Raw genomic sequence first — 26,991 nt, forward strand, 5'->3', positions numbered from 1 at the left:
GTGTTTTTCCCATTAGAATATCTGAAATATTACCTAGATCTTGCTTTGGCAAGTAAGACTGTTCCATTAAATCAGGTGGCTCAGACTTTTTCAGTTCTTGCTCTTCCACATCAACAATCTTAATGAGATCCTCTTGAGAGGGAGAGTTTCTGTTTTGAAGACTCGTAGTGTGACTATGTACAGACCACCTATTATCTACCAACTGGGATTTAGAAGTGGGGGAAGACCTGGAAAGATAGATGAAAGAAGAAAACCATCACCACCAACTCTGAAAGGACTGATCATAATTCCCAGGCAGCCAAGCATAAGTGAAACAGTTCACTGTCAGAGAAATAAGGAATGACTAGTAAAAAAGCTCACATGACCTCCTAGAAGTCTGGATTCATGCTGCCTGCCAACATGCCATGGCTGACATATGACATCTCCCCTGAGGGGTTACTCTAAGGCAATATATCTCCTAGCTGTTGAAAAGCACATCAGTAATTTTTACCAAATTATACACCACCACTCACTCAAATTCCATATAGTATTCTACTTGAGTCCACACGAATATATTAGAATCAGACCTTTTACGAAGATAGAAATTTGATTAATGTTGACATCTGTATACTTATTCTTTCTACCTACTTTGGGCAGAATTTACAGAATCATCCTTATGCCTTGCCTTTTCAATGTCCAAAAACAAAAGTCATTTATTATGGCCAGGGATGTAGCTCTGTGGTAGAGAGCTTGTCTAACATGTATGAGGCTCTGGGTTCAATCTCAGCATTGTCCCCCCCCACCCCAAAAAAGAAAAAAGCCAACCACTAAATATTGTTAGAATATGCAACCATAAGCAGTTCCTCTACTCTTTCAGGTGTTTAGGACTTTGAAAAAATAATTATCAATAGGTTTAAAGGGCTCAGACATTAATTACTTGAACATTTAATTACTGGCTTCTTACTATGAGTTAGGCATTAAAGTCAAACCCTGTGGACAGAAGATGAGCAATAACTGAATTGCTAGTTGTCTAGTAGAGGGAGGAAGTTCAATTATGTGTAGGGTCTATGATAAACGTCTCTATTTAATCTGAATATTAAGTGGATGGTTAAAGCAAGACAATGAGGACATTACTCCTAAACATGGCTTTCATGCCTACAGAAACCAGATCTTTTCATTATTCATCACAATTACTAGCTTCAAAAATATATCCTTGGTTAGAAGCCAGGAGTGATTGTGCATGCCCATAATCCTAACAACGCAGAAGGCTGAGGCAGGAAGACTGCAAGTTTGAGGCAACTTAGTGAGACCTGGCTTCAAAACAAAACAAAAGACTGGGGATGTACCTCAGTGGTAACGCACTACTAGGTTTAATTCCCAGGACATCAGTTAAGCCCAAAGGGCTTAGAAAATAGGATGTGGTTAGATTATTGACAACCTAGCACCATTCCCAAAGTTAAGTAAGAAACATATACACAAAGGCACACAGTAGGGATTTAATAAATATGAATTCTTTATACTTTCTGGAGTGGTGAGATATGTGACCCTAATGGCTTGAGTATTTTTTAAAATATAAAGTGCTTTACAGTCATATATAAACAATGTTTTGAACATACATCCTTTAATAATACTCTAAATATTTCCTGAGGTAAATCAACAGGCAAATTTTTTCTAGAAAGGCAAACATTTCAATCAGAGAAAGAGATGTCTTGGGGAAATCTACCATCATCCTGCAGGCTTGCTCAGGTTTTAGTTCTATTCTATTTTATTTTTTCATTTTGTAGTGCTAGGCATTGAACACAGGGTGCTCTAATCACTAAGCAATATCCCCAACCTTTTTTATTTTGAGACAGGGTCTTGCTAAATTGTCCAGACTGATCTCAAACTTGTAATCTTTCTGCCTTAGCCTCCCAAATAGCGAGATTACAGATGTGCCACCAGACCAGTCTAGGTTTTAATTCTACTATAGTGTATTCTGACCTTCAAGTAACTGTACAATTCTCATGTGTAGCTTATGCATTGTATAGGTCCTAAAAGCCTATATACAGTTAAATAAAGGAAGTATTAAAGAGCAATGAGAGGTTATAAATGCCTTTCTACAAGAAAAGAAAAAGAAAAGGAAAAACCTGCAGAGTAGGGGGAAATTAACAATAAGAGTGCAGTGCATACATATGTTACTTCAAGACCACAACTTGACATTTCTTACCTTTTTATTTCCAATTCTTTGTTTTTACTAATGGATCTATTTGGAGATACCCAGAACTTGTCAGGAGAAAGCTTTTTAGGATTCAGACTTACAGGATATTCATTACTTTTCTGTGACGTTAACACTGTTTAAATGGAACGAGAAAACAAAGAAATCTACTTTAATTCTTTGTCCTGATGGGGATAATTTAGGTTATATATATATATATATATATATATATATATATATATATATATATGTATGTGTGTGTATATATAGAAATATTAAAATATATATATATATATATTTTTTTAAAAATATTTTATTCCCTAGTTTTAGGTGGACACAATATTTTATTTTTATGTGGTGCTGAGGATCGAACCCAATACCTCATGCATGCTAAGGCAAGCATTCTACCACTGAGGCACAACACCAGCCAGAGGATATATATTTAAAAAAAAATTTTTTTTGGTACCAGGGATCAAACCCAGGGGCAGTTAATCACTGAGCCACACATCCTCAGCCCTTTTTTTATTTTGAGATAGGGTCTCGCTAAGTTGCTTAGAGCCAAAGTTGCTGAGGCTGGCCTTGACCTTGTAATCCTCCTGCTTTAGCCTCCCAAGGTGCTGGGATTACAGGTACACATACCACATCCAGCAGGATATTTATTTTTTAAAAGCAGTGATCTGCACTAGGTGTGGTGGTTCAGAAATTCCAGCAATTCAGGAAGCTTGTAAATTTGAGGCCAACCCAGGCAATTTACTGAGATTGTCTCAAAAAATAAAAAGGATCCGGGCACGGTGGCACACTCCTGTAATCCCAGTTGCTTAGGAGGTTGAGGCAGGATCACGTGTTCAAAGCCAGTCTCAGTAAATTACAAGGCCTTAAGCAACTCAGCGAGACCCTGTCTCTAAATAAAATATAAAAAAAGGGCTAGGGATGTGGCTCAGTGGGAATTGACCTCTGGTTCAATTCCTAGTACCAAAAAATAAAAAGGGCTGGGAAGGTAGCTTAGTGGTAGAGCATCTCGGGATTTAATTCTCAGTACTGCAATTAAAAAAAAAAAAAAAAAAAAAAGTAAAAGCAGCAATCTGTGAATATCAAATTGGATGTATTGTCTACTCCAGGTTGGCAGATAAAAACCAGGGCACTCTACTATTGAGCTACATCCTCAGCCCTTTTAATTTTTATTTTGAGACAGACTCTCTAAATTGCCCAAGATTGCCTTGAACTTGCAACCCTCTTGCCTCAAGTTTCTCAAGTCAGTAGAATTACAAGTTGTGTGCCACCTTGCCCTGCTCCAATTTGTTCTTAAATATTGGACAGAATTTTACAGGTATAAGTGGTACAAGACAGGTGTTAGCACCGAATGGAACTAAACAATTAAAAAATAAAAATGAAGTCAGATATGGTGGTCAGGTCTGTAATCCTAATTACTCAGGAATCTGAGGCAGATTGCAAGTTCAAAGCCAGCCTGGGCAACTTAAAAAGAATCTGTTTCTTTTCTTTTGGTACCAGAGATTGAACCCAGGGGAACTTAACCACTCAGCCACAATCCCAGCCCTTTTTTATTTGTTATTTTACTTTATTTTTCTGTGGTGCTAGGGATTGAACCCAGGGCCTTGTGAATGTGAGGCAAGCACTCTACCAACTGAGCTATACCCCTAGCCCTATTCTTTATTTCGAGACAGGGTCTCACTAAGTTGGTTAGGTTACTCTCACTAAGTTGGTTATGTTACTGAGGCTGGCTTTGAACTTCTAATCTTCCTGCCTCAGCCTCTGGAGCTGCTGCTGGAATTACAGGCATGCACCACTGTGACTGGCAACAACACCCTGTTTGATTGAACAAATGAATGAGTTAATACAAATGATAACAAAAAAGAATACAATTCAATAACTAAAAACACTCAGCTGAGTCAAGGCTAGAAAAAACATGTATTTCTATTTTTTGGACCTAAATGATCAGAATATAGGAATATGTGTATTTTTATCTCTGCAGCAAAATAAATTATACCCAAACCCCTCAGGACATAAAAAGTATCAGAAAGCGCAAAGCACATTTCCTTTTCCTTCCCCACTGCCTATACATCAAGTCTGTGTGAGATGGGGGTTTCAGTGTTTTTGCATGTGTTGGAGGAGTCAGATGAAGATAAGTAAGAAGAAGCAGGTCACATTTTGCTTCACATTTTCATTTACTAAAACAACAGAACAAAAACCAACTCCTCAAACAAACAAGCTGAAAAAATAAACACATAAATATACAACACAAGATGCTAGCTGGGCACAGTGGAGCATGCCTATAATCCCAGCAACCCCAGAGGCTGAAGCAGGAGGACTGAAAGTCTGAGGCTGCCTGGGCAACTAACTTAGTGAGAGACTCTATCACAAAATTAAAAAAGGGCTGAGGATGTAGCTCAGTGGTACAGTGTCCCTGGCTGCAATCCTCAGTACAAAAAAATACTACCCCCCCACCCCCCGCAAAGAAAAAAACCAATAAAACAAACAAACAAAAAGGTACTAGTGGATAAGGAACCTTGAAGTGACATAAGGAACTAATGAAATGGCATAAGAAGGGAAAAAACATAACAGACCTAAGGCAAAGTTCTGGCATTTTAGTACATTTTACTTATTAACTCCTCCAAATATATTATTGTGGCTTAAAGGCATAACTATTTAAAGAGAAGAGTGGTGGTGCACACCTGTAATCCTAGTGACTCAGGAGGCTGAGGCAGGAGGATTGCAAGCTTAAGGCCAGCCTCAGCAGCTTAGAGAAGCCCTAACCAACTTAGTGAAACCCTGTCTCAAAATAAAAAAGGGCTGGGGAGATAGCTCAGTGGTACAGTGCCCCTGGATTCAATCCCCAGTTCAAAAAAAATAAAGTGTTTATCCTTTAAAAAGTCACTGATCATTGTAATTAATGTTGAGCTTTTAAATAGAAAAGCTAAAATTCATAAATAGAGGCAAAAAAATTTAAACAAAAGGTTTTATTAATTAAACTGCTTTTTTAAGACACTGCTGGGGGGATAATCATTGATTTTTCTGAGTTAATCTTCAAATGCATTATTCATAGTTTCTTTTATGCTCATCTTTTCTGGAACCGTAAGTTTCTAGGAACACAAGAACTCTGCCTAAAGCCACCAGCTGCTGAAAATAAGTAGGTCCTAACCATAAACTAACCATAAATATAGGTGTCATTTATCTTTCCAATACAGATTGATAATTGATAAAGGAAATTGTGCAGCTTCTAAAGAATCAAACCATTGTGAAGGTGAAAAAGAAAGGGAAAAAAAGGAAAGGAAGGAAAGGGGAAGCTTCACATATAAACACAGCTACTAAAAAGCCATTTGGAACCAAGTGCAGTGGCATAAATCTGTAATCCAGGCAACAAAGGAGTCTGAGGTATGAGGATTGCAAGTTTGAGGCCAGCCTTAGACATTTAGTGGAATCCTGTCTCAAAAGAAATATAAAGGGATTTAGTTCAGTGTAGCATGTACCAGGTCCTGGGTTCAACCCACAGCATTGCCAAAAACAAAACAAAACAAAACAAATCACCAGAACATTTACCTTAAGCTAACCAGAGTCAGGAGTCAATAACTTAACAGTCTAAAAAACAAACAAACAAAAAGTTTTGAAAAGCAAAACTTTTCTGCTCTTCTTTTTCCTTAATTCTATTTCATTCTCTGAACAGTATGCCAAATCCACACCTTGTGATATCATGAACTATTTGTTGACTTTAAGAAAGTATAAATGTATGGATCCAGAGGTCAGGTTCCAGGATTGTGTAGAAATTTCAACCCCTTTTTTTGTGGTACTGGGGATTAAACCCTGGCACACTTTACCACTGAGCAACATCCCCAGTCCTGTTTTTATTTTGAGACAGCTGGCAAAGTTGTTAAGGGTTTCACTAAATTGCTGAAGGTCTTGCGGAGTTGCTGAGATTATAGGTATGTGCCAACATGCCTGGACCCTTTTAATTTTTTTTAAATTTAGAGACAGGGTCTTAGTAAGTTGTCAAGTAAATTGAGATCCTTCTGTCTCAACCTCCTGAGCAGCTGGAATTATAGGCCTGGCTCTGAAACTCCCTTAAATCATTCTCTCATCTGGGATCTTAATATGTTACATTCTTTATGGGTAGGGAATTTGGGCTGGATCGAACATTTAATAAATTTATTGACTGTCCACTTTGTACTAAGCATTGTACAAGTAACATATTATTATTATTATTTTAAATATATTTTATTTTATGTGGTGCTGAGGATTGAACCCAGTGCCTCACGCATGCTAGGTGAGCGCTCTACCTCTGAGCCCCTACAAGTAACTTATTGAGAATAACTTTCTGATTTGAGATAGTGAGGCTCAGTAACTTATTGAGAGCTTGCCTAGCATGTGGGAGTTCAATCTGGGTTCAATTCTCAGCATCACATAAAATAAATAAATAAATAAAATAAAGGTCCATCTACAACTAAAAATATTAAAAATAAATAGTAAAATAGAAAATATACAGCCCATAATGAAATTTGGCTTTAAAAAGTAACTAACCCATCCGGGCATGATGTTACATGCAAGTTCAAAGCCAGCCTCAGTAACTCAGTGAAACCCTGTCTCAAAATAAAAAGGGCAGGGGATGTGGCTCAGTGGTTAAGCACCCCTATGTTCAATCTCTGCTACCAACAAAACAAACTTTAAAAAAAAAAAAAGTACCTAACCAATCCACCCAACTAATTCAGAATTCTCAAGGAAGAAGCCTAGAAATTCTTTTTTAATTTTTCTTTTTGGTGCTAGGGATTGAACTCTGGGGTACTTAATCACTAAGCCACATCTCCAGCCCTTTTTAACTATTGTATTTAGACACAGAGTCTTACTAAGTTGCTTTGAACTCATATGATCCTTCTGTCTCTGCCTCCCAAGCCGCTGGGATTACAGGCGGGCACCACCATGCCTGGCTAAGAAGCCTAGAAATTCTTAACAGTTGCTTCCGGGAATGAAATATATTGTAGGACAGAAAAGCTCAGGCATATTTTTCACTGTAATGGGTCATATTCTCACAAATGTTAACATTTATGGTTTGAATGATAGGAAATCCAGGAAGGAAATAAAAGCACCTGGTAAAAAAATAGTACTCAAATATTATTGGGAATAACCCTTTGTAAACAGTCGGAATATCTATGCTGAATAGGAGGACATTGATGTTAAAACCCTGGTTGGTTTATAATCTTTAAGACTATTGGGCCAGCATGATGGTACACGCCAACAATTGCAGCAACTTGGGAGGCTGAGGCAGTAGGATCGAAAGTTTGAGGCCAGCCTCAGCAACTCAGAAAGACCTTCAGCAACCTGCCAAGACCCTGTCTCAAAATAAAAAATAAAAGGACTGAGGATGTGGCTCAGTGCTAAAGGGCCCTTGGGTTCCATCCCTAGTAATAACAACAAATAAACCAGATCTTGCTAGACATGGTGGCACACACTTATAATCCAAGTGACTCAGAGGCTGAGGCAGGAGGACTACATGTTCAGGGTTAGCCCGGACAATATAGTGAGACACTAGCTCAAAACAAAAAAATTTAAAAAATAAAAATAAAAAAGGCTGAGGAGTTAAGCTGAGGATGTAGTTCAACGGTGAGCACTTGTTTAGTATATATGAGACCCTGGGAAAAAGGAACAAAATAAAACAAACAAAAAAATTGTTGGGGATGTAGCTCAGTGGAAAACCTATTGATTCAATTCCTAGACACACACACACGCGTGCGTGCACGCGTGCACACACACACACACACAGACACAGATAATAATCTACTACTTGACAAAAAATACAATGGGAATATAAGCTAATATTAGGGAGGAGCTAAAATTGGGTAAGGAATATGCAGGAACACTGCACTATTATTACAACTTTTCTGCAACTTATCCAAAATTATTTTAAAATAAAAAATCTACCTAAAAGTCATGAGTACAGCAGAAGGTAATCAAGTCTTTTTTCCCAGGTTAAGAAATTTGAGTTTCAGTTAGACCCACATCATCTTGAGGAAAAGGCTCACCCAACTAATTAAGAATTCTCAAGGAAGAAGCCTAGAAATTCTTTTTAAATTTTTCTTGATATTCTCTTTTAATTTTCATGAGTTGATAGCAAGGTGATACTCAAAACATTTTCCAGGGCTGGGGCTGTGGCTCAGTAGCAAAGCTCTTGCCTAGCATGTGTAAGGCACTGGGTTCGATCCTTTTATTTATTATAAAAAAATAATAAAATAAAGGCATCTGTTTGTCTACAACTATAAAAAATAAAAAAATTTAAAAAAAGTTTTCCAAATGAAGCTACAAAGAAATATTTTTGTTTGTTTCACAAAGAAACATTTTTATCTGCAGATCTTCAGAAAAAAAAAAAGATGAACACACATATATGCCAAAGACAAGATAGTAGATTTACACAGATATTCAAAGCCAGACAATAACATTTCATATCTTGGGCATTAGAACTGAAAGTCCAGTCTGTGTTCAGAATGAAGACTGTGAGAGTACCCTAAAGAAAAGAACTCTACTAGGAATGGGACTCTGAGCTTCATTATCTAGGAGAATTAAATGAAGATGCAGTTACAAAGAAAGCATTTAAGAAAATACATTTTGAAGCACTGCCATAGCAACAGAGTTTCTAGCTTCCATGCATGAGTTACTGTTTCTTTCTGAACATAAAAATACTGCAAGGCATACTTGTGGACCAAGGACACTGTTCTATATAGAGTTGAATTCCTAGAAAGACTCTAAAGAAAGCCTTCAGGCCCCTAGTAGGACTGTGGAAAGGAATACTGGAGAAAGGACTTCAACACTAAGTCAGCTAGGGGTCTCTGAAATAGCTGTGAAAAGTACTTTGGGAGGGCTCACCATCCTTGCCTGTCCTTAAACACCAAGATCCCTATGTGGATCCCCTAACAAGTCTCTCTTCTCTGTGTCAATGTTTGTCCCTATTTAAAAGCTTGCCTCAAAAAAAAAAAAAAAAAAAAAAGCTTGCCTCAATTTCCAATATCAAAAACAAAACACCCTCAAAAATCCAGAAAACCAAAAACCTGCTCCTATCTGAAGTAGAGGAGGTCTCTTCTTATAAATCAGAAAGCACATTAACTATGTCTTTGTATTCTGACAAAGTGCTATAAAGAGTATGTCTGAGCCCCCAATAGCTTTCTGATATTATGGGGTTAACTTTTGCAAATCTCCACAATTACACTCAGCTTCCAAGAGCAAGAACTATACTGTCAGTCTCCTACAGGCTCTCCATAGCATCTCTTCCTTATAGGTACTCAGACATGGACATGAATAAATGTCTTGGATCCCTCTAAATGGCACATAATTGGAGCAGGGACTAGAACCAAGGCTCCCAGATTATCTTTAGAGTGACTCAGTAAACAGGAGGCGAGCTAAAGTCATAAAGCTTTGGAATTAGGCCTACTTTTCAGAAGGAGATAAGGCTTAGGACAGTGCTTGAGATACTGGCACTCAGGGGGAGGTGGCTTAAGTGGTAGTGTGCTCCCCTGGCATGCGTGCAGCCCGGGTTCGATCCTCAGCACCATATACAAACAAAGATGTTGTGTCTGCCGAAAACTAAAAAAATAAATATTTAAAAAATTCTCTAAAAAAAAAAAAGATATGGGCACTCAGGTGCTGGGTTTGTGGCTCAGTGGTAGAGTGCTTGCCTAGCATACCTGAGGCTCTGGGTTCAATCCTCAGCACCACATTAAAAATAAAATAAAGATATTGTGTCTACCTCAAATTAAAACTAAATAAGTAAATAATAATAATAATAAAAAAAAGATACTGGCACTTGGACTGGGGTTGTGGCTCAGCAGTAGAACGCTTGCCTAGCACGTGTGAGGCCCTGGGTTCTAACCTCAGCACCACACATAAATAAAATAAAGGTATTGTGTCCAACTACAACTAAAACATAAATATTTAAAAAAAATAATAATAAAGATACTGGCACTTGGCTGATACTACAGACCTTCACCTGATAGGTTTTGTTCCAGATCTGGCAGGTCCTCAGGGGCACAAGAGTCAGCTACGAGGGAAGGGGAGTTGTCAGAAGACTGACTCCCATGCTGTTCTAGCACTGCTTCCAGTTGAGCCATTTCCTGTTGGAGCTTTATCAGGTTATCTTGCATGGTATCCCTCTGCTGCAAAAACAAGAAAGGACACCAAGAAAATTATACATTTTGAAAAACTTGCATAAAACAAAAATATGTCACACCAATTAATTTTAACATGGGAAGTGAAATCACCTAGTGTGGAATTATGAGTTCAGGCTGAACACCTTTTATTTCAACCATATTCATGCAAATTAATGTCCTTGAAATTATTTCAAAATGATGTTAGAAGGGGAAAAAAACCCCTCCAATTCTCACAAATAGACTTGCTTTATTGTGATGTCTTTTTGCAGCTGGTTATCACTGGGGGAGTACAGCTCAATGGTAGAACATTTGTCTAGCCACGTGTGAGGCCCTGGATATAATCCCTAGCAACATAAAAAGCAAAAATATAAAATAAAATAAAGGTAGGAAGTGAAAAAATAATTCAGGTACTTAAGCACTATTGATATTTAAAATTAGCACAAATCTGATAACATTTCACACTGCTGTTTCTAAGTTTTGGTACTGTGAAATTCATAAGACTTTAAAATTAGTCCCCACAAAAATCTTGATTTTTTAAAAAAACTGATATAATGTTGAATATTTCTTATGGTATTTTAGAAAAATACTATCAATAATCCTGCCTACATTATTAGCTTATGAGACTCTTCCTTTTCTGGGATTCTTTTGACTTTTTAGTTTCTAATGAAAAGGTAAATTCTTTAATTTAGCTATTTGTTCAGTTCATTCAACAACTACCGAGCCAAGCCCTGTCCTAATTTTGGGGATGTGGCCCTCATGATTCTAAATTGGTACAGGATACCTGCAGTTCATTTTAGAATGTGCTGTTAGAAAAAAGCATCTAAGAAAAAGAGCCCTAAGAAAGCCTGAAGGACAATTAACTGTTTTCAATTCAAGATAATGGATTCTCTTTGCTTATGAAGCTCCTGTTGTTTATTGCTCCATTTCAAGAAGCAATCTGTGAAGTCTAAGGTATTTGATAAGCAAAGAATTTAGGTACATAAGGAGTTTTCCAAAATATACATTTCTTCATCACTTTTTGAAAGAACATTGATGGTTGTTGGCAAGCTGGGGGAGTGTAAACACAGACTGTTCCACCCTCTGTTTCTTTCCTCTTCTTCTGATCCTTGAAAATGAGTTTGCCCTCTACTAAAAACAAGCCATCTTCTTTTTCCTGCTACACTGAGTTCATAGTTTTCAGGAGGTTTTTATGATAGAAAATGCATTTCCAGTTTCACAAAAGTTTCTACTGCTGTCCCGGAGACTGCTTTGTTGCCAACATCTGCAGCAACGCCATTGCCACCACGTGGTACTCCTGAGTACCTACATCACTGATCAAACCAGAGCCAAGGCCCTGCCTCAGTAAACCCAGAAAAAAAACTGTACACAGATGCCTGACCAATGCTTCAGAAACTAATTAGTGAGCAGGGCTACAACCACCACATCTATCCTTTATGTGGCCATTAAATCAGAAAAAAAAAAACAGTAATGGGAAAATTAGAGTTAAATAACTTTCCTTTAGATTTTCTCAAACAAATTACTTATAACTTGGACAAATTCCCTTATAGGCAATTGGCTCAATACATTAGGGAGAACAAAACCAAACAGGTTACCAAGTCTTCTTGCTTCTAATTCTGAAATATCATCTTCTTCTTTTTTAAATATTTTTTAGTTGTTATATATTTATTTATATGTGGTGCTGAGAATCGAACCCAGTGCCTCACACATGCCTGGCAAGAGCACTACAGCTGAGCCCCAGCCCCAGCCCTGAAATATCTTCTTAAAGAGCTTCTTTTATCCCTATTCTATCCTACTTTTAATACAGCTACATTACTGCAGAAGTTCCCTGAAAGCTATGTACCTCATGCCTCTTTCTTCTATGAGGACCTTTTAGTGGTATATATACCACTGCTCAGATGATTAGTTAATACTTTCTGAACACTATATAATTGTTAGTCATTACTGCCCTCAGGGTAAAGTCCAAATTCCTAAGCACTGCATTCAAAAGGCCCTTCACACCCTGATTTTCTCTTCTTTCTCTCCAACATCTCCCATATGCCCATTTCTCAGTGACACAGGACAATTTTGTGTTTCCTGGGCATTTCATGCCTCTTGAACCTTTGCCTCAATTGCTGCCTCCTCTTTTTTTCCACTTGGAAAAATTCTTTTTTTCTTTTTTAAAATTTTTTATAGTGTAGATGGACAGAATGCCTTTACTTGTTTTTTTTTTTTTAATGTGGGGACAGAATGCCTTTATTTTATTTTATTTTTTTAATGTGGTGCTGAGGATGGAACCCAGTGCCTCACACATGCTAGGCAAGCGCTTTGCCACTGAGCTAAGCCCTGGCCCTGGAAAAATTCTTCTTATCCTTCAAGGGCCAGCTCAAATGTCTCTCTTAGAAGCCCCCACCAATAATCTATCCATCATGAACAGAGGACCCCCTCATTATGTGAACGGTACTACTAATATTAGTATTTACAAGTGGGACATATGACCTCCTTGATGGAAAGAACTGCCCCTTGAACAGATACTATTGATACCAAATTAGACATTCTTTTTTTTAAATAGTTATTTTTCAGTTGGACACAATACCTTTATTTTACTTATTTATTTCTACGTGGTGCTGAGGATCAAACCCAGGGCCTCGCACGTGCTAGGTGAGCACTATACCACTGAGCCACAACCCCAGCCCTAGACATTCTTTATCTTCTACATAATTCTTGGGCTCTGTATAAACCGGGGAATTTTTTTTTTTTTTTTTTTTTGTGTGTGTGTGTGTGTGTGTGGTACTGGGGATTGAATCCAGGGGCATTCTATCACTGAGCTACATCCCAGCCCTTTTTATTTTTTGAGACAGGGTCTTGCTAGGCTGCCCAGGCTGGCCTCAAACTGGTGATCCTCCTGCCTCAGCCTCTGAGTAGCTGGGGTTAAAGGCATGTGCCACCATACCTGGCCTACTTCAATCATTCTACCTGTCTGAGTAGATGTATGACAAAAAAAACTTTGTAAAATATATCCTGAACAAATAAACCTATCCCTGGGAATAATATCAAGGATATAAAAAAGCAAAGGAGTAGTTTATTTGAATCTCAGTTATAACACAAAATGGCTAAGGTAGATGGAATAAAAAAATGGAACCTAAAACTTTAAAACACAAGGGAAACAATTAGTTGACAGGCATTACTGACAGAGCTCCAAATCCATATTCAGAAAGGATCTGAGGAATTACAAATAGATAAAATGTCACCTAAGTATTTTCATCAATTTAGTCACCCTAACAATCCTGTAGAACTGAATACTGGTGACAATTCAGGTATCAAACATGTAGTCATCCCAAAGGTTTCTTCCCTGATTCCAAGGGGCTTCAGGACTAGGGATTTACTCTTAACAGAGAATAGGCAGTAGGAGACATGTCCTTTCTATCTCTGCTCCTCACAACAATGCCAAGATTTGGAAGATTTTACAATTGGATGCTAACCAGTGTGGGCAAAGGTACAGGGAAACGGGAACCATCAAATACCACAGAGGCTGGAAAAAAGCACAGATTGATTTAATCTTTCTTTCTTTTTTTTTTGGGGGGGGGGTACTAGAGTTTGACCCAGGAGTGCTTAACCACTGTGCCACATCCCTACATACCCTTTTTTATTTGAGACAGGGTCTCACTAAGTTGCTTACGGCCTCACTAAATTGCTGAGGCTGGCTTTGAACTTGTGATCCTTCTGCCTCAGTCTCCCGAGCCACTGGGATTACAGGCATGTGCCATCTGTCTGGTTTGGTTTAATCCTTCTAAAGGTCAATTTAACAATATGTATCAAAGATAAAAAAAAAAAAAAATTCAGTTCCAGGAATTTATACAAAGGAAATCATCAGAGATGTGGACAAATATTTAACTATCAAGATGTCTACCATAGTATCATACATAACAGCAAACTGTGACTGTTACCCTGAAATCTTCAACATTTAACAATAGGTTGAATAAATCATAATACACCCAACAGAATAAAATGCTATATAATAATTAAAACTAAAGGCACTAAAGAATTTTAATGACACAATAAAAATTAAATTACAATGTAAGTATGTAGAGTATTATTTATTTATTTATTTATTCTGTAGTGGACATGATCTTTATTTTATTTATTTATTATGTGGTGCTAAGAATTGAACCCAGAGCCTCACACATGCTAGGCAAGTGCTTTGCCACTGAGCCACAATCCTAGCCCCTATCTAAATGATTTTTTTTAAAGATAAGGTGTAGGAGCTGGGGGCATAGCTCAGTTGTAATGAGTGTGTTCAGCATACACAAGGACTGGGTTCAATCTCCAACACCAATAAATAAATAAATAATGATAAGGTATACATAAACACCCTATACACAAAGAAAGAAGACTCAGTGGATATAGACCAATGAGTTACTATAACCATCTCTGGATAGCTTATAAAATTTATCTAATTTACCTTCTTTTTTTTTTTTTTTAAGTTGTAGATGGACACAATACATTTATTTATTTATTTTTATGCAGTGCTGAGGATCAAACCCAGTGCCTCACTAGGCAAGCACTTTACCACTGAGCCACAACCCCAGCCCCTAATTTACCATCTTAACCATTTTGAACAGTACAGTTCAGTACATTAAGTATTTTCTCAATGTCTTATAACCATCACCACTATCTCCAAAACTTTATCATCATCATCCTCCTCCCTAAATGAAACAGGTACCCATTAAACAAGGAACTCTCTACTCCCTCCTCCCCCAAATCTCTGATAACCATTATTCTATCTTCTGTTTCTATAAATTTGATTATTCTAAGTACCTTATATAAGGGGAAATTATGCAATATTTGTCGTTTGGAATATAACATTTTATTTAATGTTTTCAAGGTTCATCCATGGATGATTCTTGTTTATCTGTTGTAGTCCCCTAATTTTTTTTTTCTTTTTCAAAATTTTTTTAGTTGTTATAGACCTTTATTTATGCCAAGTGTGGGTGGCTCACGCCTGTAATACCAGCAACTTAGAAGGATGAGGCAGGAGGATCACAAGTTCAAGGCCAGCCTCAGCAACTTCCTAAAACCCTATTTTAAAATAAAAAAATAGAAAGGCTGCAGATATAGCTCAGTGATAGAGAGCCCCTGGGTTCAACCCCCAGTACCACATATACACTCAAAAAAAGTAACCAAATTATTGGCCTTATCTACTGGGTTCCAAATTATGCCCTTTTGTTATTGTTATTAAAGATGACTTACGGGCACTACAGAAAACTCAATAGATTTCACATAAAAGACATAAACATAAAAAAATTAAGCACAAAACAGTGAAATACTAGATAGTCTCTAATGGGAAGAGAGCCCTACAGGCTCCAATTAAGCACCAAGATTAATCACCTCTCTCTCTGGATACCAAAGTGCTTTTATATGTTTTGTAACAGGGCATATGGTTTTCAAGGTTCAGCTTATTTATTAAATTTAGTACTTAGTGTTCTACAGAGAGCTAGATAGTATATGTATGTGTATGACATGAGTTCCACAAAGGTATTTATAATCTGATTTGGGGAAACAAGGCATCATACTTAATTGTTATGCCATTAATTCACAGGAAGATATCAGCAGACTTAAGAATGTGGATACATACCACTAAATGCAGAGGATACCACATAAGTACCCATGTGCCTTTTTTTTTTTTTTTAAGAGAGAGAGAAAAATTTTTTTAATATTTATTTTTTAGTTTTTGGTGGACACAACATCTTTATTTTTTTATTTTTATGTGGTGCTGAGGATTGAACCCAGCACCATGCGCATGCCAGGCAAGCGTGCTACTGCTTGAGCCATATCCCCAGCCCCATCCCATGCCTTTTTTACCTGAGTGGTTAAAATATCACTCTGCGAGGACACCCCTGAGCAATCTTCAGAGAGGACTGTTTCACTTTCATAGCCAGATGCTGCTTCACCTTAAACGATAATAAAAACAGAGGTTCAGATGTAGGAAGACTATAAAAATTGCAACTTGCTTTAACTGTTTCTTCCCATTGGCAGGACTGGTTTCATCTTCATGTCACACAAAATGATTAACCTCCTTGCTACCAGGATTTCCTCTTACAACTCTTTAACAATAAAAACTGGAAGCAAGTCCACCAACAAATAGGATATTAAAGCTCATTCAATCAGGGAAGATGTGATAACTGGGTGAAGGACTTCTGACTTAAGGAAAAGAATCTTAGAAGAAACATGTTTCAAGTTTAAGTAACTGTACTTGGAAATTCATAAAATGTGCTCCCCCAAAGGCATAAACATTTAGCTCATTTTATAAAACAGTCAGAGGCAAACACAAAAATCTGGTTCTAATACCTAAGTCTGAATCCACACTCTGCTCTTCTTGGTGATTATCTTCTTCTAGGCCAGTTTCCCTTTCTTCATCATTTGAAACCAATTTGTTGTCACTCAGCACAACTTCCTGGTTTTCAGACTGATGTTTCAGAGGATCAAACATCAAGAAGGGGTCCTGGGAGTTTGTATTTGTTGTCAAGTCTTCTAATACACTGCACTGGGAAGAAAACAAGCTACCAGAGTATTTCGCTTCCTCACTAAAGTGATGTTCCTGGGAGGCCTTTTCCAGTATCACCTCATTATTGCAGTCATTTACACCAGTCCTAAATGATACCAGGTTCTCCTCTGTTTTCTTAGACAGACAGTCTGTCACAACAGTGCTGTGTTTGGTAGACTGAGGTGTTTTGGTTACTTTACCAAATAGTAAGTGTTGGAAGGAGGGAAGTTCTTCATCCTCACTACAGGTGTTCTCTTCTGAGGACTCTAATTTCCTGGCCCCCTTTTGGTGACTCTGAGCCAAAGATGTATGGGCTAAAGGGCTTGGGTTCCTGCTAAATTCTCCCCTCTGGACATTCTTACTAAAAACAGCAGATTTTTCCTTAATGCCACCTTCAGTAAAGCTGGTATTTTCCTTTATTTCATCATCATCATCATCTAACAGGTCATCTGGAGTCTCAGAACAAACCTGAGTGACAGGACTAATTCTCATAGGTTGTTCTAAATTATCTGAAATTAGACATGGAGAGAAATCTGTATTAACAACTTGAACTACTTTATCTTCTCCTTGTCTTTTTATTTCAGGGTATTTACAATTAATTAGAGAAAGATTTTGTTTATAGGCTTCAGGTTGCATAAGACCTAATCTAAGCACAGCATTTAATTTGGGTCCTCTGTTTCTACCTAGTTCTGTTTGAATGTTTTCACCACTGGAACCTACTTCATTAGTACTAGCGCCTACTTCATTAATACTGCCTGAGTTGGCTTCTTTAAAAGCACTTTCTCTAATGTTATTTTGGCTAATTGTGCTCACTGCACTTTGAATGATTCTCTTATATCCCACTACTCTTTCAGGTGACCTTGAATGTTTCTCAAACTTTTCCCCTAATAGGTTTTTCTTACATTTAGTGTTAACAGATGACCTGATGGGAGAAACTGATGGCATATGATATGGGTTTTGTAAAATTCCATGTTTATGTGCAGTAATAAGTTTAGTTTCACTGCCTCTGAACGGAAATGAAGGACAAATTCTAGAGACTTCTGTAATATTACATTTGGCATCATCACCTGGCTTATTTTTCTGACAAACCACAGGGAAGCCCATAGTGGCATTAATTGCCTGGACATGCGGAATTTTAGACTCTTTATTTCCCCAATTTTTGTCTTTTTGCTCACATTCAAGATTGACTTCTGTGCTTTGTTTCTGTAAGGTTTGAGAGGGAGCATAGACAGCTGCACATTCCTTTTCTTGATTTCCTGGATTTGAAAACAGAGCAAATGACTGACGCTTTGAAACTTGGAATGTATTCTCTAAATACTGAGTATCAAGTTCACTTTCTTCCATTTCTACATTTATCTCCTGAATGTGGTTAACATCGTGTCTCAATGAATTCTTGTAACCCCCCGTGTCATTTCTAGTATCTTTAGGATGACCATGGATAAATTCCTTGGGGTTTTCGATTGCCACATACTGAGTAACATGTTGATTTGATGCTATTCTTGCTTTTCCAGAAGTGTTAGCTTCCAGTAATGAGATACTGTCCTGAGTGCCATAATCAGTATCAGGTACCAATGAAATACTGGTACTTTCTGCAGATCTTTCAGTTTGCAAACCCCTTTCTCCACTTAGCACATCTTTGGGGTCTTTGGTATTATTAGACCTTTGAATTATTTCTATGTTCTCTTCTGTTCCTTCTTTCTGAAGGTTAGGATTGACAAATTCTTTAACTTTACTAGAACTTGAGCAGTTAGTAAAAAGACCAGATATGCCTGTTAACTTTGGTTCTGGGAAAACATCACTAGTATATCTCTTAATTATTTGTTCATTTGGCTGGTTACTCTTCTTGACTTCAGTTGCAGGTTCTGCATCTTCCATGAGTTGAAGCTTTTTGCCATGCCTGACTGGCATTTGGTTGGAATTTCCTGTCTTTATTTCTTCTCTGCTAGTAAAACTATCAATTTGTAATTCAATGTGATGAGGTGGACTTGTATTTCTATTTACTGCTAGTTCAAGCGCATGAATATGCTTAGTAGAGGAGTTCCCCCTCAGCCTGTTTTTCGTAGGTGCTTTTGAATTGTGGATATTTAATTCTAGTTCCATATTGCTTATACTGCTGCTTATAGGTTCAGCTTTAGTTCTGAAAGCAGACTCTTTTTCCAATGATTCTATTGGGTTAGCATTTTTCTCTTTCTGAACAAAATCAACTTTTGTTTCATTCTCTTGGCCACTATTAGTAATATTCATTACTTGATCATTCTGTTCCATTTGGTCAGTTCCCTGATTTATTTTTTCAGGGGTCTTTTGAACAACTGCCAAATCTGCTTTCTTGATAAAATCCTCAGGATGAAGGCATGATGTAGTTCTCCTTTTACGTTTTAATTTATTTGTGAGGGGACGCTCTTGTGTTATTTGTGGTTCTGTGGCAAATGCTCCTATAATTAGATTTTCAGTTACATGGCTCAAGTTAGGGAGGCTCGCCTTCCTCCGATAGGTTTTCCCAAATATTTTATCTTCAATATTACTCTCAACTGCTTTGGAGCAGATTCTTTCACGTTTAAAAATTAAAGCATTACGCGGGTCAGTGGCCAACAAGTCTATTTTCTCTGAAGAACCAGAAAATCCATCTACTTCATTTGGAATTTCTAATACACCAGCTACTTTAGCATTTGACTCAGAACCCCCATCATGTGAGTCGTCAGAAGTTAACATTTCGTCACTTCTGGAAAACCACTCATTAACTTTCCGAATGCTGCTATTTAGTGTTATCCAAGGAACATCTTGGGTATCTCTAGAATTCTCAGAGCATGGAGGTTTCTGCTTACTTGGTTCTTTTTTCTCATATAGGGGATCAACATTCAGATCTACCTTTTTCTCTGTGCTGAGAGTTTGCCTATCGTTACAGGTTTCCTTACTTTTAGCCCATCTGCTCTGTTGGCTCCTTGCTAAACCAGGCTGCTTGCTTTTATTACAGAATTCAGCCTTTTCTACATTCATTCTGTCTTTAGTGAGTAATAAACTGCTGTTCTCATGCTGTAATGAGCTGGCACGAGTATTTGTGCCACATGGCTCCACATGCAAGTTTGAAACAGAAATACCCTGATACTTTTCTGGATGCCTCTCAGTTGCATGCTTCTCAATGATGTTCAAATCTTTATTACTGGATTGATGATGTTCAATATTTGCTATGTCCTTCTCAGAAAACTCACAAGCAGCTGAAAATATATAAAAATAACAAGATGCTTAAAAACTGAATTATTATAAATAAATACATAATTAATACAACTTGGAAGTGGAAATCAAGCAACTAGTTTTAGAGCAACTAATATCATAAACTACCAAATATACTGAAGATGTAACTCATGCTCTTTCAAATAATTTCTATTTGACTAAATTCTCATTATTCTCCTCAAGCCAATTAAAAAGTCAATTTCAGAATGTTCCCTATGCATAAACCACATCTCCTATCCCCCAACTTCTAACAGTGAATTAAATGCAGTCTGTTTGGTCATCAGACACACAGTATTCTATTCTATCTACACACTCATATTCCATACACTTAGAAAGAAGTTGGAAAAAACTGAAATACAAATATGTCTATTAAAAGTAAAAGGCAGGGCTGGGGTTGTGGCTCAGTGGTAGAGTCCTCTCCTAGCATGCATGATGCCTGGGTTCTCTATCTATAGTTCTCTATCTTCAGTGTCTATTAAGTTGGGAAGACTTGCCATTACCCTTATTTGCAGAATCCACACTGGTTTCAGCCCTGGCTCCTTGAGTGGTGGTTTGCAACAATTCCTGGTCTCTCACACTATAAGGAAAACACAGAAGCCTTAATTAGAATCATTAGTTATATGTTCATAGAACTGTCAAATGAGCAAGATCAAATATTTTAACTTCTCTAGGTAGGGCTGTAGTTGCTGACCAATTTGACTCATTTTGTGATTCCTGGTCTTTCCTTTAAGTAACCTCTAATCAAAATGAAATGGTTAGACTGAGAACATCCAGTCACAAAAGTTAAGCTGCAAGACAGAACATTGCTTTATAAAGATGCAAATGAGAGCCCCAATTTACATGACTGCTAAAAGATAGTTTTTAAAAAATGCTTAGTTGGGCATGGTGGCCCACACCTGTAAGCCCAGAGGCTCAGGAGGCTGAGGCAGGAGGATCACAAGTTCAAAGCCAGCCTCAGCAATGCAGTGAAGCCCTAAGCAATGTAGTGAGACTCCGTCTTATGTAGCTCAGTAATAAAGTGGTTAAGGACTGCTGGGTTCAATCCTTAGTAACCATTTCTCCACCCCCCCCCACACACACACCAAAAAAAAAAAGAAAAAAAGTAGAAAGGACTGATTGGGTTACAGCTCAGTGGTTAAGCACCTCTAGGTTCAACCCCAGTTCCCCAAAATAAAAGAATATTTTAGCTGGGCACAGTGACACATGCCTATAATCTCAGAGTCTTGGAAAGCTAAGGCAAGAGGACTGCAAATTCAAGACCAGCCTTAGCAATTTAATAAGACTGTCTCAAAATTAAAAGTAAAAAAGCACTGGAGGTGTAGCTCAGTGGTACAGAGCCTCTGTTTCAATCCTCTGGTATTGAAAGAAAAATAAAGGGACACAAAAAAAACCTCTTTTTACAGGGGATTGAACTCAGGCACTTAATCACTGAGCCCCATCCTTAGTCCTTTTATTTTGACAGGGTCTCACTAAGTTGCTTATTAGGGCCTTGCTAAGTTGCTAAATTGCTGAGGCTAGCCTTGAATTTGCAATCCTCCTGCCTCAGCCTCCTGAGACACTGGGATTACAGACATGTGCTACCACACCCAGCTAAAAAAGTGTATATTAATGAGAAGGTAGGAGCAAAAAACAACAAAGGAAGCACTAGAAGAGCAGGCATTCCAATGAAATGCAAAAACTACTACTTTGCTTCATTGCTTTCTTTGCTTCTTTTCTGGCCAAGAATAATGTCCTTCTAATTTCAAGATTAGGAAAAAGTAATTTTTAAACAAAAACTGATTGCTAATGACATCACCATAATTCAGATCACTTATCTTAATCAGGGTCAAGCAATAATTCTTAAGGAAAGCATTCTTGCAGGTAACCCAACTGGGGGTCCCTTATAGATTATTATGTTACTTATATAGATAAAGTTTGGGAATAGGTGAAATGAAAGAACTGAGGAAAGAAAGAAAACTACAAATAAAATCCTCTAATAATTCCATTAGCAATTACCATTGGGTCAATACTACATATGAGAAAATCAGCTAGAAAATAACCATCTTGTATAGAGTTTCACTGTTATCTTAAGGTCCTTTGGATAAAGGAAACAAACAAAAACAGTATTTCCTCAGATATAAAATGAGGGGAGATAAGATAAGATGATCTCTAAAGCTTCTTCCAAGGACTTCACTCAAATCTAGGAAAATACTAATCCTAAATGTTAAATATGAAAAAAAAAAAAAAAAACAGCTTCATAGACAAAGACTCTTTTTGACTCACCTGCAATAATTTGCCTTATTAACTGTATCTTCAGAAGAATCAGATCCTAAAAATATCCATCAAAACCCCCCCCAAAAAATCAGTCAGTTTTTGTTTATTAGAAGGGTTAAATTTGAAAAATATACTTGTTGCAAAGTAGATATTCATTCACTTAGAAACATTTACTGAACATCTATATTACATGGCAAGCAAGACAGATTAGTCATGCAACACAGAGAAGTAGAAAGTACAGGCTCTGAAGCTTATTTCTGAAGCTTATTTAAAAAATGGATCTGCCACTTACTAGCTTTACTAACTTAGCAATATTTAACTTCTGTGACTAATTTCTTCATCTGTAAAATAAGTATACATATTTACAACCTCAGAAGTTTGACATGCATTTTTAAATGAGTTATAAAACAAAAACCAACAGTGCCAGGGATACAAGTAAGTGGTCCTAAATATTAAATAATATAATTATTTTTGAGACATATACCTATTGCTCATGAATTTATTATCTTATGGGTGGGAGACATATGGGTAATTTCAGTGAAATCCAATAAGTGTTAAGGAAACACATGGCAGTCTTTAAAAGTTCAAAAGAGGACCGCCTTTCCCAATTCTAAGAGAGAAGGCAATTAGACTTTTTTGAACTCTTAGTTTATTATTTTTTTTAATATTTATTTTTTTGGTGTAGATGGACACAACACAATGCCTTTATTTTTTTATGTGGTGCTGAAGATCGAACCTGGGTCCCGTCTGTGCTAGGCGAGCACTCTACTGCTGAGCCACAATCCCAGCCCCAGGTTAGTTTTTAAATGGCTTACTAATCTAGTACAAATTATTTTGGATCCCTTTAAATGATATAGAAACCCATCATGTTCTTTCTTACTGCTATTTTCCATTTTTCCAAAATTGATTCACACTAGCTTATAACCATTCTTTTGCTCCCTTTATAAAGTAAGACTCTTTGAGGTGTAAACTGCATCTTTTACACTATTTATAACTCACCATAGGGCCCATAAAATTATTTTATTTTCACTTCCAAAAGTTCCCTGTCACATGTATAAATTATGACTAAGGTTTTTGGTAAAACAGTAAGACAAGCAATCTAGCAACTATTATTCTACACTTAAGAAATCTGAGACCTTACCCAATTCAATGTAGACAGATTTATTTTGAGGTTGTATCTGCTGCTTTGTCCTCAGAGATTTCATGATTCCAAGGTTAGAGAGTTGGACACTAAGACTGGTTTCCTGCTAAGCAGTACAGTAAAGAATGGTCAACAAATGGATGGCCAGTTCAGTGCTTTTTTCCTAAAGAGAAACTTGAGACCATGGGCAAAACAAATCCACCACAATCAGATAAATAAAATTTATGATACCTGGGAAAAAACCTGACAAACTACTCACTAAAATGTCAGGGTTATTTGTGAGTTGAGTATTTTTCCTCTCTTTCTATTGTTTAAAAATTTTCCAAACCGATTATGTACCATTCTATACATTTCTAATTATTCATTCATTCATTCATTTATTAGTTGTAGATGGACACAATACCTTTATTTATTTTTATGTGATGCTGAGGATTGAACCCAGTGCCCCATACATGCAAGGCATGCGCTCTACCAATGAGCCACAACCCCAGTCCCATTATGTACATTCTTAAAGTATTAAAATAGTATATTTTGCTGGGTACAGTGGCACATACCTGTCATCCCAGTGGCTCTCTCTCTCTCTCTCTATATATATATATATATATATTTTTTTTTTAAGCTAATAGTTGATATATACTTATGACCACATCTGATGAAAGGGTTAGCAACTAAGATAAATTTTAAAAAGAGAGAAATGATGATAATAAAACCCCAGTATACCTAAGAACAAATTTAGTAACACAATATTTAAAAGTCCCAACATTGCTTTTTTGAACTGAGGATTGAACCCAGGGGTGCTTCACACTGAGCTACATACCCAGTTCTTTTTATTTTTTATTTTGAGATGGGGTCTATGCTAAGTTGCCTAGGCTGGCCTTGAACTTGTCATCTTTTTCCCCAAGTCAATGGGATTATAGGTGTCTGCCACTGAGCACCATTCAACATTACTTTTTTTGGGGGGAGGGCAGGTTACTGGGGATAGAACCCGGGGCACATAACTATTGAGCCACATCCCCAGAACTTCTAAAAACTTTTTTATTTCAAGACAGGGTTTTACTAAGTTGCTCAGGACCTTGCTAAATTGCTGAGGAACTTGTAATCCTCCTGCCTCAGCCTCCCAAATTGCTCAGATTACATGTATGCGCCATGGCACCTGGCCCAACATTGCTTTAATGAAGATTTTTCTGCTTCCTATTTTGCCCTTCTACAGAAAAACAAATGTTAATACCATAAGACCTGTTATTTTTAAGATATCCATTATGCATTCACATATTAGTTAACATCAGAGCAAATAACTGCAGTTTCTTTGATTACACATTTTAATTGAAGTTTGTTTTGGCTTTTTGATACTGGCAATTGAATCCAGGGGCATTCTACTACTGAGCTATTTTCCCAGCCCCCTTTTTTGGTGACATGGGGATTGAACCCAGGACCTCACACATACTAGGCAAGCACTCTGCTACTGAGCTACATTCCTAGCAACTCCAACCCATTTAAAAAGTTTCTGAGATAGGGTCTTGCTTGGTTGTCCAGCTGGACCTCAAACTTGAGATTCTTTGCCTTAGCATCCCAAGTAGCTGGGAATAGCCATGCCTGGCTTAAAGCACTTTTCAAATGCTTAAAAAGATCAGGGACTTTGTGGCTATTATTTTTTAATATTTATTATTTTTTTAGTTGTAGTTGGACACAATACCTTTATTTTAATGAGGTGCTGAGGATCAAACCCAGGGTCTTGTACATGCTAGGCAAGTGCTCTACCACTGAGCCACAAACACAGCCCCTTGAAGCTATTTTTGACATGCATCAGAGCTGATAAAGCTCCAAAGTAGGGTCAGTTCCTAAAATGTCTCTCTCGACATACCAGTCACCCTGACTTTTCCAAATTCCTTGAACTCTTATTGATTAGAACACTTGTCCAACCACTTAATTTACCACGTTCCTTTTTTTTCCCCCAGTACTAGGGACTGAACTCAGGAGCACTCTCCCACTGAGCTATATCCCCAAATCCTTTTTTATTTTGAGACAGGGTCTCACTGAATTGCCAAGACTGGCTTCCAACTTGTGATCTTCCTGCCTCGGCCTCTCGAGTAGCTATAATTACAGGTTATGTGCCATCATGCCCAGCCCATTTTCCTTTCTTTACTGATACTTCATATAATGCCACGAACATTTAGCTCATTCGCTAATTCACAATATTTAATGAAGAAATGTTACCAGAATAAACGAAAATGGCTTTACCAAGGTAGGATTTTCAGGTTCACTTTCTCGAAGTCTTTTGGCACGGTTTCGGTAGCCCATACTTTGGATGATAGAAATCTCTTCCTTTAAATGTTCAGGAGAGTTATTTTCCTTTTTTGGAAAGTTATAACTGTTGGCAACTATAAATTATAAGGGAACACATTATTTTCTTATTTTTGGAATGCTGGAAATCAAACCTAGGCTTCATGCGTGTTAAGAAAGTACTCTACCACTGAGCTATATCCCTAGCCTGGAACACATTATTTTTTCAGTTAGAAAAAAATACATTAATTTTCATTAAAGAAACCAAGAAATATCCTGTGTGTGCTTTGTTGTGTTAAGGTAATGCATTAAGTTTACCTTAATTTTCTAAAAAATCAACTTTGGAAATTCTACTCCTAAAAAACAAACACATACAAACGGTCAAAGTGATTTCTGTTTCTTCTTGTCCACCTAAAACTAACAAATTTGCCTATTAATATCATATTTCACTGACTATGAGATAGCAATGATGTAAGCTAAACCATTATTTTATGGGTCACTAAAAAAACATTAAACAATAACACACCATTGATACTAAAATATTACCAATTTCAGAGATGTTAAGATGTGCATATCAGGATTAATAAAATAAGGTCTGAGATTAATAGGAGTGATTTAAAATATAGATTCACAGATACAGAGCTAAAATTAACCTAGACCAAGGAGGTCTTATCATCTGTTCACAGAAAATAATTATTCAGACTTCCTAAGAATTTAAGGACAGCACTGCCTCTGGGGCTATGCAATACTTACACTGTAATCCTGTGTCAAGCTCAAAAGCATGAATGATTTTCAATAGCTCTTCAACAAGTTGACTAAATCTTGTACTTTCTTGTAGGCTTCTGAAATTAAATTGTTTGAGAGGCACACTTAGCAAGTGATTATCAACTTATTTTATGTGGTGCTAAGGATCAAACCCAGTGCCTCACACAAGCCAGCCAAGTGCTCTGCCACTGAACACACCCCAGCCCTGATTATCAATTTTTTAAGGACATTAAATAAGGAAAGAAATATAAACAAATAAATATAAGATTATAACTGTTTTCTACTACAGCTATGGTAGAAAACCGTATTTAAAAACTAGAGCTATTAGTGACATTGCACTATAATTAACATATCATTGACATCAGAATATATTGTGTGGCAGTGTTAATATTTTTTTCTTTTTGGTACCGAGGACTGAACACAGGAGTACTTCATTACTGAGCCACATCCTAAGCCCTTTTTTTTTTTTTTTTTTTTTTTGAGACAGGGT

General features: G+C 37.1%; 1 protein-coding gene across 5 annotated transcripts in view; it reads right to left on the bottom strand.

The window, feature by feature from the left end:
* Positions 1-26,991, bottom strand: part of Brca1 (BRCA1 DNA repair associated) — a 67,434-nt gene that overhangs the window by 19,092 nt on the left and 21,351 nt on the right. Inside the window, exons 5-14 of one of the 5 annotated variants that reach the window (XM_046446636.2) lie at positions 26,490-26,578; positions 25,695-25,834; positions 23,457-23,562; positions 22,325-22,370; positions 20,563-20,639; positions 16,639-20,046; positions 16,153-16,241; positions 10,155-10,320; positions 2,186-2,309; positions 34-227 (exon numbers count right to left, since the gene is read on the bottom strand). In XM_046446636.2, the coding sequence (XP_046302592.1) occupies positions 34-227; positions 2,186-2,309; positions 10,155-10,320; positions 16,153-16,241; positions 16,639-20,046; positions 20,563-20,639; positions 22,325-22,370; positions 23,457-23,562; positions 25,695-25,834; positions 26,490-26,578 (4,439 nt within the window). Of the gene's footprint in view, positions 1-33; positions 228-2,185; positions 2,310-10,148; positions 10,321-16,152; positions 16,242-16,638; positions 20,047-20,562; positions 20,640-22,324; positions 22,371-23,456; positions 23,563-25,694; positions 25,835-26,489; positions 26,579-26,991 lie in introns of all 5 variants that reach the window. The other 4 variants (XM_046446634.2, XM_046446635.2, XM_058579964.1 and 1 more) reach the window with 4 other exon arrangements.

The sequence above is a fragment of the Marmota monax genome, unplaced genomic scaffold (genome assembly GCF_021218885.2).
Source record: "Marmota monax isolate L192 unplaced genomic scaffold, Marmota_monax_Labrador192_F-V1.1 WCK01_AAM20220418_F8-fsc00346, whole genome shotgun sequence".
Lineage (NCBI taxonomy): Eukaryota > Metazoa > Chordata > Mammalia > Rodentia > Sciuridae > Marmota > Marmota monax.